Here is a 15,691-nt window from a genome sequence, read left to right as displayed (position 1 = left end):
CGTGGCCCCGCCCCTTCCGGCGGCACTTCCGCGGCCGCCCCGCCCTTTCTTAGGGAGGTGGCAGACTCTGGGCCCACCCCCAACCCCCCCTTTTTTTTAGATTTTTAAATGCATTATTTTTTAGTCTCTATCCATATCCAGTAATTATTTTTTAATCCACTAATTATTAACACTTTTGCCACATTTGTCAATACACACACAATTATTATTATTTTAAGAGTAAGTTGCGCCCTAGCTGGTTTGGCTCAATGCATAGAGCGTCAGCTGAAGGGTCCCAGGTTTGGGTCAAGGGCACATGCTCAGGTTGTGGGCTCCATCCCCAGTGTGGGGCCTGCAGGAGGCAGCCGATCCTTGATTCTCTCTCATCATTGACGTTTCTCTCTCTCTCTCTCTCTCTCCCTCTCTAAAATCAATAAAAAATACATATTTTAAAAAGAGTAAATTGCAGACAATGATATCTATACCTTTGAATACTTCAGCATATATCCCCTACACACATGCTGGGAGAAAAAGAATCTTTTCTTACATATCCAAACTATGATTACCAAATACAGGATATTTAACATTGATACAGTACTATTATCTAATACTAGAGGCCCGTTGCATGAAATTGTGCACAGGTCCAGTCCCTCAGCCTGGCTGGAGATCAGGGCCAATCGGGGCAGGCTGGCCAGGGGGAGGGACCGCAGAGGTTAGCTATGAGAGTGCACTGACCACCAGGTGGTAGCTCCTGCGTTGAGCATCTGCCCTCTGGTGGTCAGTGTACATCATAGCAACCAGTCGACCGATCATTCAGTTGATTGGTCCTAACAGTTGCTTAGGCTTTTATATAGATAGATAGATACAATCTGTATTCAAATTCCAAGTCTTGTCCCTCTGATATTCTCCATGGCAGCTCTTTTTCCAATCCAGAATCTGATTCAGGACCAGGCATTGCCCCTAGTTCTCAGGTCTCTGGTTTCCTTCAACCTGGAAGTCCCTCAGCCTGTCTTTGTGTCTTATGACATTGGCATTTTTGAAGAGTACAGGTAATTTGGGTTTATCTGATGTATTTTTTTTAGTTTTTCATTTTTTATTTATTTATTTTAAAAATAATTATTTATTGTTGAAAAGTATTACATATGTCACCCTTTTCCCCCCCACTAACCCCCTCCAGCCAACCCCCACCCTCCACCCCAGGCCTTCACAAGAAGGGAGCGGGAAGAGAAACATCAATGTGAGGATGTGAGAGTGAATATTGATGGGCTGCCTCCTGCACGCCCACCAGGGATCCAGCCGGCAAAGGCAGCCTTCAGTGCACCAGCCTATGCCCAAGCCGCTGAGCCACCCTGGCCAGGCAACTCTGGGCCCTTAGAGAGCAGTACAGGGTTTCCCTGTTGCCAGGATTATATGATCCAAACTTCCATAGCCGGATTCAGGCTTTGCCTCTACCTCAATTCAGGTGTCCCTTCCCCCGGGACGTCCTCCCAGAGCCGGGGCAGTGCTTTGTTCCTTCACAGTGTCTCCATCCACAGGGTTCTATTGGCCCTAGAAGTTTGACCACAAGAGCCAGGCCTCTTGCCGACATCCTGGGCTTCCTTCGATCCACTGTTGGGCCAGATGCTGCTGCGGCTCTAGTCCCTCAGTCCCTCTCTCCCTTTCTGGTTTTTTCTCACTCCCTATTTCTGTCCTCATAAACACCTGCTCAAATTCCAGCCACAAATGCACAACCCTCAGTTTTACTTCCACCCCTTCATCCCTACCACATCTGCCCCCTCGGACTTCCCCTCCCAGTTTCCTAACAACAAAAAGACCTTTTATCTGGAGGGAGGGGGGTAAACTTTCCTTTCTAGCACCTCCTCTCCCTGGGTACCGCTCTCAGTTCTGTGGCTAAATCCAGATGTCTGGGTAGAGATCTAGTCTGCGGGCATGATGCAGTCAGCTTCATGTGGGGTCTGTGTTAGGAGGAAGTGAGGAGGTGCAGGGCAGGCTGAGCTGGACAGAAAGGGTGCTGGAAGGGGTGTGCTTACCCTGCCCACTACCCCCCACTTCACCTACCCCCAGCTTCAGGGTTCTCAGAGGACTTATGACGAGCTTCATTGCCTCCAAGTGAATCTGCATGTGAGGATTGGGGGGTGTAAGAGTTTGGGGTTCCCAAGAAGAGGGTCAGTGTCATAAAAAGGGGCCATTCAAAATCTGGAACAGCAGGAACGAAAGGGAGAGGCCACCTCAGGAGCCTGCAGGTGAGGCACACGGTCCTGTGCAGAGCAGGCCCCCGAGCTGTGCAGATGCAGAGGGAGGTCGCTCACCCACGCCCACCCCCAGGCCAGCACAGCTCTCCCCTAAAGCAGCGCACAGCCAGGCCCAGGCCCCTCTGGCAGACTCGCACTGAAAGGGGGTTCCTGAGAAAGTACAGCAGGGGCCTGGAGTGGCTGACGGGTGTGATTTGGGGATAGTGGTGAGGGCACTGCTTTCAGACATGGCCCAAATGAGAGTCACACCAGGCAGACCAGCTTCCATTATAAGCATCTATTTCAATGGAGTCAGAAGTCTAGACTTCAGTCTGAGCGTCAGAGATGGGGAGGGCACCTCGTATACTCCCCAGAGGAAGCCCCCACAGTTTGGAGGCTTGGTCGGCTGTTTAAATGCAGAGCTATGTAAGAAAATATGGGCCCTGCTCCCTCCCGTTACAACTCCCACCACTTGCTCCCACCAGCATCAGAGCGCGCAGGGATCCACACACACAGTCACATTCTCCCCCTTTCTCCTGCTCTCCCCCAGCAGAAGCTGTCATAGCAGCCCTGGGGAAAGGAGCTGCTCTCGGGGACCAGTGGCAGACGTGGCCACCAGGGGGCCAGAATGGTCCCAGCCAAGCCCGGGCCTGGAGACTAGGCTTCCAGCCCAAGGCCGTGGGCTTGCACTTAACCCCTCGCATAGAGCGCCTTTCTCCCTTCCCACTCCCGCCAGCACCGAATGGAGCAACTCGGGAGGATTCCCAAATGAGCACGGGAAGCCAGGTTCGCAAATCCTGGTGAGTGTAATGCATCCGGGTTGGGGACTCGCAGGAGGCTGGGTAGGCAAGGGACAACTGCCCTTCGGTGGCCTTACCCATCCTGCAGGGCCCTCCACCCTCTGCCCAGTAGGCCACTGTCAAGGACTGACCCATGCTTGGGGCTCCCCGAACAAGAAGCTGGGAAGCGGGCCCGAGCAAATAGGCCCTCAGGGCTCCCCTCCATGGCCCGGATCATGGTCACGAAGGCTGTAGTTTATGTCTTCCCACAGGTCGTCCAGACGGGCCTGCAGCCTGCTCCGGGCCTTGCCGCCGTCCTCCGGGAGGAACTCGGGGGCGAAGGCGCTGTGGCTGGGCGGGGGCGGCGCCAGCTGCTGCTGGACCTCCTCCGTCTCCTGGTCAATGGCGCGGGTGAAGGCGGCGATCTGCAGGAAAGTGTCGTGGCGGAAAGCCTGCAGGCGCTGGCGCACCTCCTGGGACAGCGCCTGGGGGTCCGGGTGGGGCCCTTCCTCCGCGCCGCCCGCGCCGGCAAAGGCGCTGAGCTCTTCGTGCAGCTGGTCCAGGTTCTGTTGGATGCCCGCGTGCAGGGCCTTGGCCTTGAGCGTGAGCTTGTGCGAGAGCAGCTGCACGCAGCGGCTGAGGCGCGGGGGGCTGGCCACGGCGTGCGGGGCCACGCTGCGGTGCAGCTCCTGCACGTGCTGCCCGATGCCGCTCAGCAGGCGCTCGGCGTACGGGTGGAACAGCTGCTTGACGCGGCCGGTGTGGTGCACCAGGCTGCTCTGCAGCTCCTGCAGCAGGTCCCTCGCCTCGGCCACGCCGCCCAGCAGCTGGGCCTGCGTACCCTCGCCGACCACGCGCAGCTGCTCCTGCAGCTCCTCCACGCGCAGGGCCACCTGCTCCATCAGGGCTCTGGTGTAGGGCTCCAAGCGCCGCCGCAGCCCCTCCAGGTTCCAGCCCAGGCGCTCGTGCGCCTCCGCCATGTAGGGCTCCAGGCGCGCGCTCACCTCCTTCAGCTCCTCCTGCAGCTGCCGCCGCAGGCCCTCGGGGTCGGGAGGGAGCCCGGGAGGGGCGCTCCCCTGCCCACTCAGAGGGCCCAGCTTCTCCAGGAGCTTGTCCATGTTGTGGAGGTCTTGCTCAAGGCTGCCTTTCAGGCTCCTGGGGAAGAGGTCAGACATCAGGCGGCAGACTGCTGGCCCCATCCTCGGCTTTGCCCAGAGGCATCGCTCACTGATCTAATGGGGAAACCAAGGGCGCTATCCTAGCCTCGAACCCGCCCCTCCTCACACAGGCACTGCCCTGGCAGATCCAGACCGGCACCGCCCGCCCGAGGGGGCACAGAGGCTCCTGGACTCAGTCCTCTTACTCAGGGGACTCTCTCCCCTCCAGCTCCCACGCCTCAGGGGGCGAGGGGGCAACAGCTATAGCCAGGCCGGAGCGGGGTGGGGGCGCCGGCCAGGCAGGCCAGGAGGGGGCGGAGCTGGCAGCTTGCTTCCTCTGCTCCGGAGCAGGAGCCGAGCCGACCGCGCGTTGAGGAATCAGAGGCAGCCATCATCCCACGGCCTGTCCCCTCCCTTCCCCGCGCCCCTGCCCGGGCACTCACGCGGACTCCCGGGCCAGCTTCAGCTGCTGGGTCTGCTCCACCCTGCCCTTGTCCCCGCTGCTCTGCCCGGAGTCGTCCCAGAGGCCTTTCCGCGCGTGGGCGGTGGGAAACGCTGTGGAAAGGCTGGGGTGAGCGCGGGCCTCCGGCCAGACTCCACCTCACCCCCTCACCCCGCCTGCCAGGGGGAGACCCACCTGAGAGGAGCGCCAGCGCCCAGGCCAGGGCTGCAGCCACGCGGGCCATCGCCTGTCCTGAGAAGGAAGGCCGGGGAGGCCCGGTTACGGTGAGGAAGCAAAGACAGGGACATCTCCCAGGGGCCCTGCCCAGGTGTCCAGTCCCAGGGTCAGCCTGCCCCAAGTCTGTGAACACCTCCCTGGGGCGGAGGGAGCTCAGAGCTGTGAGGACTGTAGGGGGTGCGTGGGGGCGGGGGCAGGTGAGTGTGGCTGGGAAGAGAAGGGTGTCTTTCCCGGGGGAGGGCAAGAGCTCAAGGAGTGTGAGCTCAGACTGCTTTGTCAAGGTCTCCCCTCCCCCGCCAGGCCCCAGGAGCCTTCCTAGGCAGGGCTGCCGCACCCTCACCCCATCTTCCTACCTTCCGTGGATGGCTGGGAGCAGAGGCCTGCCCAGGGCAAGAAGCAGCTCTGCCACGTGGTGCTCCAATGGTGCTCCCTCCCCTCCAGCTCTGCTGAGACCCTGCAGTCCTCCAGGGCACTCTGTCCCCTGTCCCTCCGCCCTCTGCCCCAGCGGCTCACCTGCTCAGTTCTGGGCACAGAGAGCAGACATTCGGCTTTATACGCCAGGGCCTGGGCCTCTGGCAGCAGTTCCTTTGAGTAAATATCACGTGGCAGTTCAAAGAAAGATGACCTCGGCGGCCTCCCAGTGCTCACCTCCTGCCCTTTCCCGGCACCCACAGGGTTAATGAGTGCCCCACCTCAGGGCCTGTCCCAGTGGCCTAGGGCTTCTTGGAACTTTTACAAGGAGTGGCCCACTCCTCACCCAGCTCACCCCGAACTCCATGACCTTCAACCTCCCCACTCACAGCTGGCTGGCCCAGCGATAGATACAAGCTTGTTTGTCTGCTGCAGCCCACTCTTACTCAACTGCCCGGAGGCACTGTGCCCAGCCAGACAGGGGCAGTGGCCAGCTGCCAGCCTGACCCTAGCAGCCTTGGCAGCTCCCCAAAAGGCTCCTCGGCAGATGGGAGAGTCAGCATTCACAGGGCAGACCCTCCCACCTCCCCTTCATGAAATAATCCTGGAACAGAGCGGGAGAAGAGGAGGTGGTGAGAGGCAGAACCTGGACCAGGGACTCTGGGCCCAAAGAATTGGAGCAACACTAGGCTTCTCCTCAGGGGACAGGCTGGCCTTCACCCACAGGGCCTCTGAGGCGGGGAGCCAGAAAGCCCAGGCCTTCCTCTGATGACTTGCCCACTCTGTATACTTAAACCCACATTTATAAAGTCCTGAGTTTTGCTCCTAAATGTGTCTTGAATGGATCCCCTCTCCCTATTTCCACCACCAATCGCATCACACTCCCCTTGTCTCTCACCTTAATCACACTCGGCCTCCAGCGGCTCTGTCTGCCACCGTCCTGCCTGTTTGGTCCATCCTCTGCTGTGGCTCATCCCAACCCACTTCCATCTCATCTCCTGCCACACAAAGCCCCTGGCGTTCCCTGAGCACACCACCTCTTTCAGAACTCTGAGCCTTTGTCCATGCTGTTCCTCTGTGAAATATTCTACTCCTCGGTGAACTTACATTCTTTTCCCTCCCCCCAGATTTAGTTTATGTTACATAGTATTAGGCTCAGGTACAATGACAAAAGGGGGTGGGGTGAGTGGGAGAGAAGAGCCTAAACAAAATGGAATTTTATTTCTGATGGAAACATAAGCCATCTTGTGTTGTGCTATTGTCTTTAACAAGAGGCTCATGTCTGAGGTTCAGCTGCTGCAGCTCCAGCCATCAAGTCCACCTCCCAGCCAGCAGGAAGGAGGAAAAGAAAGGCATGTTCACTCCCTTTAAAGGCACATCCCAGAAATTTTTATCATTTTACTGACATCCCATTGGCCAGGCATAGTCATATGGCTACATATAGCTGGAAAGGAGGCCGGAAAATGTAGTCTTTATGCTGGATGACTATGTTCCCAGCTTGAAAAGAGCTGTCTTTCTCAGGGAGAAGAAAAGAATGGATTTGTGTGTGTGTGTGTGTGTGTGTGTGTGTGTGTGTGTGTGGGTGGCGGGGGGGGGGGGGGGGGGGGCCCGGGGACGCAATAGGAGGCTGTGCTGCGCAGCTCCAATATCACTCTGAATGCCCTCCACTGCTTTCACCCTTCTCTGCTTGGGACACAGACTAAATCCATATTAATCATATTAATCACGGTCTTCTTTACAATTAGGTTGGGGGCACATGGCTATGATAATTATGTGAGCTTCTCATTTGTAGCCACTTCTAGGTGAGCTTTTGAGGATCACTCCTAGTACAAACTGAAATATCACTCCTCCAGCACTTCCAACAGTTTTATAAACCTTTAATTTTCTACATTAAAGCCTTTCAGTATGGCTGGTGTGGCTCAGTGGTTGAGCATCGACCTATGAACCAGGAGGTCACGGTTCGATTCCCAGTCAGGGCACAAGCCCAGGTTGAAGACTTGATCCCTCTGACTGTTCTGTTACTATCAATTTGTACTTCTTAATCCCTTCACCTTTTCACTCCTACCCCCAAACCCCCCTCCCATCAAAATGTTCTCGGTATCTGAGTTTGTTTCTGTTCTGCTTGTTCGTTTATTTTATGTGTTTTTTAGATTCAATTGTTGATAGATATATATTTATTGCCATTTTATTGTTCATGTTTTGATAAGTTGCCTTCTCCTCCTCCTCCTCTCCTCCTCCTCCTCCTCTTCTTCCTCCTTCATCAAGAAGACTCTTCAACATTTCATGTGATACTGGTTTGGTGGTGATGAACTCCTTTAGCTTTTGCTTATCTGGGAAGTTCTTTATATGCCCTTCAATTCTAAATGATAGCTTTGCTGAGTAGAGTAATCTTGGTTGTAGGTCCTTGCTATTCATCACTTTGAATATTTCTTGCTACTCCCTTCTGGCCTGCAAAGTTTCTGTTGAGAAATCAGCTGACAGTCATATGGGCACTCCCTTGTAGGTAACTAACTGCTTTTCTCTTGCTGCTTTTAATATTCTCTCTTTGTCTTTAACTTTTGGCATTTTAATTATAAAGGTTTTGGTGTGGTCCTCTTTGGGTTCATCTTATTGGGTATTCTCCGCACTTCCTGGACTTCTGTGTCTATTTTCTTCACCAGGTTAGGGACGTTTTCTGTCATTTTTTCAAATGGGTTTTCAGCCTGGCCGGTGTGGCTCAGTGTTGAGTGTCAACCTATGAATCATGATTAGACTCCCCCATCAGGGCACATGCCTGAGTTGCAGGCTCAATCTCCAGTATAGGGTGTGCAGGAGATAGCCGATCAATGATTCTTCTCATCATTGATGTTTCTATCTCTCCCTCTCCCTTCCTCTCTGAAATCAATAAAAAATATATATCCTATCTAATAAAAGAGAAACAGGCAAATTGACCATACCTCCACAAGCCACGTCCACTAGCCAATTAGGAGCGAGTATGCAAATTAACCCAACCAAGATGGCGGTTAATTTGCATATCCAGGCACAGAGCGAAGACTGAAGACAGCGTAGAAGGAAGCCAAGTGCTGCAGAAGGGAGCGAAGCTGCAGAGAAGCAACCAAGTGGGGCTGCGGAGAAGGGAGGGAAGCAGGTGGGGCAGCAGAGATATGAGAGAAGCAGGCGGGGTGGCAGAGACCGCTGCAGGAAGCCCTATTCTTGCAGGAATCTTCCTGCAATGGGCCTCTAGTGTGTGTGTGTGTGTGTGTGTGTGTGTGTGTGTGTGTGTGTATGATTTTTTTTAAAGGTTTTCAATTTCTTGCTCTTTCTCTTCTCCTTCTGTCACCCCCATGATGCAAATGTTGGTACACTAAGTTGTCCCAGAGGCTCCTTACATTATCCTCATTTTTTTGGATTCTTTGAATCCACCATTCTGATTAGGTGTTTTTTGCTCCCTTATATTCCAAATCGCTAATTTGATTCTTGGCTTTATCTACTCTACTATTTAGTTCCTGTAAATTATTCTTTACTTCAGTTAGTGTATCCTGCATTTCTGACTGGTTCTTTTTTATGGTTTCTACATCCTTTTTTATGCTGTTGAGGTTCTCACTAAGTTTATTGAGCATCCTTATAACCAGTGTTGTTTTTTTAAAACATATTTTTATTGATTTAAGAGAGGGAGAGATAGAAACAATGATGAGAGAGAATCAGTGATTGGCTGCCTTCTGCACACCCGCTACTGTGGATCAAGCCCACAACCTGGGCATGTACCCTGACCAGGAATCAAACCATGACCTCCTGGTTTATAGGTCAATGCTCAACCACTGAGCCAACACCAGCCAGGCATAACCAGTGTTTGAACTTTGCATCTAGTAAATTGCTTGTCTCCACTTTGTTTAGTTCTTTTTCTGAAGTTTTGTTCTATTCTTTCATTTGGAATATATTTCTTTGTCTCCTCATTTTGGCAGCCTCACCAAAGCCCATCAGTTGCAAGGACTTGCTGCGACCACTGTGGAGGATCAGCTGTACAGGGACCCACCCCTGTACATATTTCAGTGGGGCTCTGGTGCCTGCTGAGTTCACCCCTCGAATGTGTATGGCTTGTGAAGATGGTTGGGCGGTGCTTAGATGTGGTCTGAAGCTGTCCACCAAGGGGAGCCTTCAGGGGGGTACGGACCAAGGTCAGCCAATGCCTGGCTCTGCCCAGGGCCACTGAGGTTAGATGCTGCTTGTTTGAGAGATTTTAAGAAAGTCTGAAACAAGAGTCAAGACAGGCCATTCATATGGAAAAGCCACTGGAAACAGCTTTGGTGGGCTCACAAGTTGGTGGGGCAGGGTCTCAGGGAATCACCAGGGCTGGGGGGAACAGTGTTAGGTAGGTTGATGGTGACTCAAATATGGCACCTGCCTACTGGCTCTGTGGAAGGAGGGCTCAAGAAGGAACAATGGCCTCTGCCAGGACCTCATCTGGGAGAATGCTGCCCCTTCAGTTTCTCCATGGATGTCCCTAGTGCCTTTCAAGTTGCTGCCCTATGGTAAGATATGTACACATATAATACCTCAATAAAAATAATAAAAAAAAAGTTGCTGCCCTAGCACAGGAGCTCAGAGAGTGAATCCAAGTTAGTCCATGCATTGGCCCTTTAAAAGGAATGCCTGGGCTCCAGCAGCCTCCGTCTCACTCAGTCTCAATCCCCTCTGGTTTTTATAGCCATAAGTTATAGGGACTTCTCTTCCTGGCACTGGAACCCAGGGCTGAGGGTCCTGTATGGGTCTGGAACTCCTTGTTCCTCAGGGCGACTTCTGCTGTGGAGATATCCTTGCAATTTTTATCCACTAGTCAGAACCAGCCCTTCCCAAGTCTCTGCTCCTCCTACCGGTCTCAATGTGGCTTCTTTTTTAATTCCTTAGTTGTAGGACTTGGTTCAGCTATATTTTAGGTGGTTCTGAATAATGGTTCTGTAGTTTAGTTGTATTTTGGATGTGTTTGTAGGAGGGTATGAGTACCCCATTAACCTACACTGCCATCTTAACCAGGAATCCACTCTACACACTAGTGATCATTTTTTAAATGTTTGAGTTGGTTGGAGGTATTTGTATATGTGTATGTGTTGTGTGCTTTTTGTGTGGAACCATTTAAAATAATTGTAGAGAGCATGACAGTTCACCCTAAATACTTCAGTATATATCTCTTAAGAATAAGGGCACTTTTGAGGGGATCAAAGATGGCTGCCGACAGGAAGGCAAGCTGCAAGATAGTATGAGTGAGAGAATGAAAGGAGAGTGTGTGGACGTACGGGGAGTGTCTATTTGTGAGTGAGTGAGAGCTATATTCCAAGGGACTGTTGGGGACTGACAGACTGGGCTCCCCTGACCGGGCAGCCTCCACTGCTGCTGAAATCTCTCCTGGAGCAACTGGCTCTGCCATAGAGACCAGGCCATCTTGAAGGGAAGAGTGGCTGTGATCAGAAGCCTAGCCTTACCTTCAATCGGGAAGAATCGGATACTTCCCAGGACCCTACAACCACAACACCCAGGGACCAGCTGTGAACACACAAACACCGGGTCTCAAGCAGCGCAAATATGTGGACTCGGACAAGCTCGGCACCTTCTCACGGAAAGGTCAGATTTTGCCCAGAGAAAGGTGATCCAGGCTGAAAGGAGAAACACGCAGCAGTATCTAGAGGTTCAGAGAAAGTCTGCACCCGACAAAATCCACGGACGTTGGGGCCAGCATAGTCAGCGAATGTGGAAGGGGGTCCACAGGGCTGCTGACAGAAGGCAACTCTACAAATCAACCCAAAGCTGGACTGGGCACAAAAAGGCAGCCTGAAGCTTTACCAGTAGACCAGCTGCACTGTGCCAGGGGAAAAAGACATGCACAGAGACGTGTGCAGAGTTACGCACAGTGCTGGGACGAAAAAGTTGAGAGTTCGCGCACTTATTCTGGCTCTTTTTTATCTTCAAATCCTTGCTTTTTATTACTAAGCCCAGGACATAGGATCACCCAATTAAAAACACTATCAGAGACTGCAGGATAAAGTTGTTTTTTTGGAACCTGGGGATCAGAGCAGGGAGAAACGATCAGAAAACCAGGTCTTGGGCAGTCCATACCCCCAAACCAGTAGTAAGTGCAGCAGAAAAAACAAACTCTAAATACTGGGTAGAGAGGACTTATAGCCCCGGATGTCAATACAGAAACACTGCCACCCTGGGATTGAATCACAAACTGACTCTTGTGTAAATGAAACCATAGGCAGGCAGAGTAACAAAGAAATAATGCCTGCTTGAAAACAAGATTGTAGGTTATGACACAGAGGAACCGTGAAATGCAGGGAACTTCAATACTGTCCTGACTATCTGACAGAAAACAGGCGTGCCAAACAGAACAGTAGAGGAAGTAAATAACCTTCACTACTACACATTTTTATTTTTTATCTTTTACTTAAGAAACTAAATTTTTTTCTCACATGATTTTACTTTTTAATTATTATATTTTTAGTTTTTAATCAGTATTATTACTACTATTATTTTACCTTTTTTAAAAGTTTCATTTTATTTTCTCTTTATTTTATTTTATTTTGGGATTAGTATTCTACATCCTATTTTCATTTTTCCTTTAGCATCATTTTACTCTATTTCAACTTTACTTTTATGCAAACACTCTCTTCCTCACTTTCCCCCCTTTGTTGTCCTGTTTCTCTTACCCTATGCTTGCTTTAGATTTTCCCTATTCTTTCTTTTTACCCCCTGTTAAAAATTCATCCTACATATATATATAATTTCTGATCTCCAAATCCGTACACATTCTCTCTTCTCTTCACTATCCAAATTTTTTTCTCTCTTTCCTTTTTTTTTTCTTGCTTTTTTTATTTATGTTTTTTTTAATTTTGTTTTGTTTTACCCTTCTTTCTCTCTGTCCTATTGTTGTTGTTAGTTTGGTTGTTGATTAGATCAGTTTTTAAATATATATATATATTATTGATTTTTTTATAGAGAGCAAGGGAGAGGCATAGAGAGTTAGAAACATCGATGAGAGAGAAACATCCATCAGCTGCCTCCTACACACCCCCTACTGGGGATGTGCCCACAACCAAGGTACATGCCCCTTGACCGGAATTGAACCTGGGACTCTTCAGTCTGCAGGCCAAAACTCTATCCACGGAGCCAAACCAGTCAGGGCTAGATTGTTCTTTTGTTTGTTTGATTGTTTCTCTCTCTCTCTTTTTTTTTTTTTTTTTGCTTCTGTTTTTCCTCTCCTCACTTGTTATTAGCTGTTGTTTGTAGTTTGAATTCATATCTGGGTGTTAGTTGTTTGCATTTTTTTTTGATTAGTTGTTGTTCTATTGGAGTTTTCTCCCATTATAAATGGTTTTTCCCCCTTCTTTTTTTATTTTCTTTCTTTTCTGTCTTACTATTTCCCCTTTTCTCAATATCATTTTTGCACTTTTTTTATCCCCTAATTCTCTTTTCTCTGGTGGTCACTTTTATTTGGGGTTAATAAAAATTATTATTTGTGTTCAGTCCCTTGTGCATTGTGCCTTGTTGTGTTGTATTTTGTGCCTTTCAGTTGATGCAGTAGAGAGAGAGCTACATAACCAGAAACCTGGAGAGGAGAGATCATGGGGAGACAAAGAACAGCCCGCATATGAAAGAAAAGGAGGCATCACCAGAAAAGGAAGTAAATGAAATGGAGGCAAGCATTATGTCAGAGAAAGAATTCAGAGAAATGGTCATAAGATCACTGAAAAGGTTGGAAGACAAATTCAACAATATGTGTAAGAACCAAGAGGAAATGAAGAAAAACCAAGAAGAAATGAAAAATGACATCACTGCAATAAAGAACTCAATAGAAAGCATCAACAGTAGACTAGAAGAAGCAGAGGACTGCATCAGTGAGCTAGAAGACAAGGTATGAAAAAATACCCAAGTAGAGCAACTTCTAGAAAAAAAATTAAAAAGCAGGAGGAGAGCCTAAGGGAACTTTGGGACAACACTAAACAAAAAAAAAAAAATCCACATAATAGGGGTGCCAGAAACAGAGGAAACTGAACAAGGAATAGAAAACCTATTTGAAGAAATAATGACAGAAAACTTCCCTGATATAGGGAAGAAAAAACTCACACAAGTCCAAGAAGCTCACAGAGTCCCAAACAAAATGAACCCCATAGACAGACACCAAGGCACATTATAATTAAATTGGCAAACACTAATGACAAAGTAAGAATCTTAAAAGCGGCCAGACAGAGACAAAAACTCACCTACAAAGGATTCCCCATCAGACTAGTGACTGATTTCTCAACAGAAACACATCAGGCCTGAAGGGAATGGAATGAAATATACAAAGTCATGCAAAGGAAGGGTCTGAATCCAAGAATACTGTACCCAGCAAGTCTATCAATCAAAATTGAGGGTGAAATCAGGAGCTTCACAGACAAAAAAGGACTAAGGGAGTTTATCACCACCAAACCAGCAATGCAAGAAATACTAAAGTATCTGTTGTAAAAAGAAGAAATAGGAAGCGAAGAAGGAACACAGGCATAAAAAATAAAAATGGTGATAAACAAGTACCTATAAATAATAACTTTAAATGTAAATGGATTAAGTGCACCAATCAAAAGATATAGGGTAGCTGAGTGGATAAGAAAACATGACCCATATATCTGCTATCTACAGGAAACACACCTTAGAAAAAAGGACTCACACAGACTGATGGTGAAGGGATGGACAAAGGTATTTTAGGTGAATGGAAATAAAAAAAATAAAAAAGCTGGGGTAGCAATACTTATATCTGACAAATTAGATCTCAAAGTGAAGGACATAACAAGAGATAAGGAAAGCCACTTCATAATAATAAAGGGAGCAATCCAACAAGAATAAATAACTCTGGTAAATATATATGCACCCAATACAGGAGCACCCAAATACATAAAAAAAACTCCTGGAGGATATCAAGGGAGAGATTGACAGCAATGCAGTCATAGTAGGGGACTTTAATACCCCACTAACACCACTGGACAAATCCTCTAAAGAAAAAATCAGCAAAGAAATATCAATCCTAAATGACACACTAGATCAGATGGAATTAATTGACATCTTCAGAACATTTCACCCCAAAGCCACAGAATATACATTCTTCTCAAGTGCACATGGGTCATTTTCAAAGATAGACCATATGTTGGGACACAGGCAAAGTCTCTTCAAATTCAAGAAGATAGAAATCATATCAAGCATCTTCTCAGATCACAATGGCATAAAACTAGAAATCAATACAATAAAAACAATAAAAAATAAAACACCCAGAGGCTAAATAGCATGCTATTAAACAATGACTGGGTTACCAGAGAGGTCAAAGAAGAAATAAAAAGCATCATGGCAACAAACAACAATGAAACACAACAATCCAAAATCTATGGGACACAGTGAAAGCACTCTTGAGATGGAAATTCATAGCTCTACAGGCCTACCTCAAAAAACAAGAAACAATGGTAATAAATTATCTAATCCTACAACTCAAAGAGTTAGAAAGAGAGCAGCAAGAAAAGCCCTGCATAAGCAGAAGGAAGGAAATAATAAAGATCAGAGCTGGGATAAATGACATAGAGACCAAAAAAAATAAAAATAAAAAATACAAAGGATCAGCAAAACCAAGAGCTGGTTCTTTGATAGGATAAACAAGATTGATGAACCTCTAGCCAAGCTCACCAAGAAGCAAAGAGAAAGGACCCAAATAAACAAAATCAGAAATGAAAGAGGTGAAGTAACAACCGATCCCACAGAAATTCAAATGATTATGAAAAAATACTATGAAAAACTCTATTCTGACAAAATGGACAACCTAGATGAAATGAACATATTCTTAGAAAAATACAAGCTCCCGAAACTCAAAGAAGAATAAAAAAACCTGAATAGGCCAATAACTACCGAAGAAATTGAAACAGCAATCAAAAATCTTCCAGCAAACAAAAGCCCTGGTCCAGATGGCTTCACAGGGGAGTTCTACCAAGCATTCAAAGAAGAACGAAATCCTATCCTCCTCGGACTATTACAAAAAATTCAAGAGGAAGGCACACTTCCAAGCTCTTCCTATGAAGCCAGAATTACCCTAATCCCAAAATCAGATAAAGACACCACAAAGAAAGAGAATTACAGGCCAATATCCTTGATGAACATAGATGCTAAAATCCTCAACAAAAGTCTAGCAAATCGGATCTAGAAGTACATTAGAAAGATCATACCCCAGGACCAAGTGGGATTTATTCCAGGGATGCAAGGATGGTACAATATCCGCAAATCAATAAATGTGATACATCACATAAACAAACTGAGAGACAAAAATCACATAATCATATCAATCGATGCAGAAAAAGCATTTGACAAAATCCAACACCCTTTCTTGATAAAAACCCTCAGCAAGGTGGGAAAAGAGGGATCATACCTCAACATAATAAAAGCCATATATGACAATCCTACAGCCAACAT

The 15,691-nt window shown here is 48.1% G+C and overlaps 1 protein-coding gene across 1 annotated transcript; it reads right to left on the bottom strand.

The window, feature by feature from the left end:
- Positions 1–3,198: 3,198 nt before the first annotated feature.
- On the bottom strand, positions 3,199–4,832 carry APOA5 (apolipoprotein A5). The gene is made up of 3 exons (XM_008150220.3): positions 4,784–4,832; positions 4,590–4,701; positions 3,199–4,144 (listed from the first exon to the last, which is right to left on the bottom strand). Exons 1-3 carry the CDS (start codon positions 4,830–4,832, stop codon positions 3,199–3,201), a joined length of 1,107 nt encoding a protein of 368 aa, XP_008148442.2.
- Positions 4,833–15,691: the final 10,859 nt, after the last annotated feature.

Source organism: Eptesicus fuscus, chromosome 13 (genome assembly GCF_027574615.1).
Source record: "Eptesicus fuscus isolate TK198812 chromosome 13, DD_ASM_mEF_20220401, whole genome shotgun sequence".
Classification (NCBI taxonomy): Eukaryota; Metazoa; Chordata; class Mammalia; order Chiroptera; family Vespertilionidae; genus Eptesicus; species Eptesicus fuscus.
Note: the sequence above shows the minus strand (reverse complement) of the source record. Positions and strands in the feature narration are given on the sequence as shown.

Coding starts and splice junctions, on each gene's coding strand:
- APOA5 (XM_008150220.3), bottom strand. CDS start 4,832: ATGGCCCGCGTGGCTGCAGCCCTGGCCTGGGCGCTGGCGCTCCTCTCA. Junction 4,702..4,783: donor GGCGCTGGCGCTCCTCTCAG/GTGGGTCTCCCC, acceptor GCCTTTCCACAG/CGTTTCCCACCGCCCACGCG. Junction 4,145..4,589: donor AAGCTGGCCCGGGAGTCCGC/GTGAGTGCCCGG, acceptor CCTCTTCCCCAG/GAGCCTGAAAGGCAGCCTTG.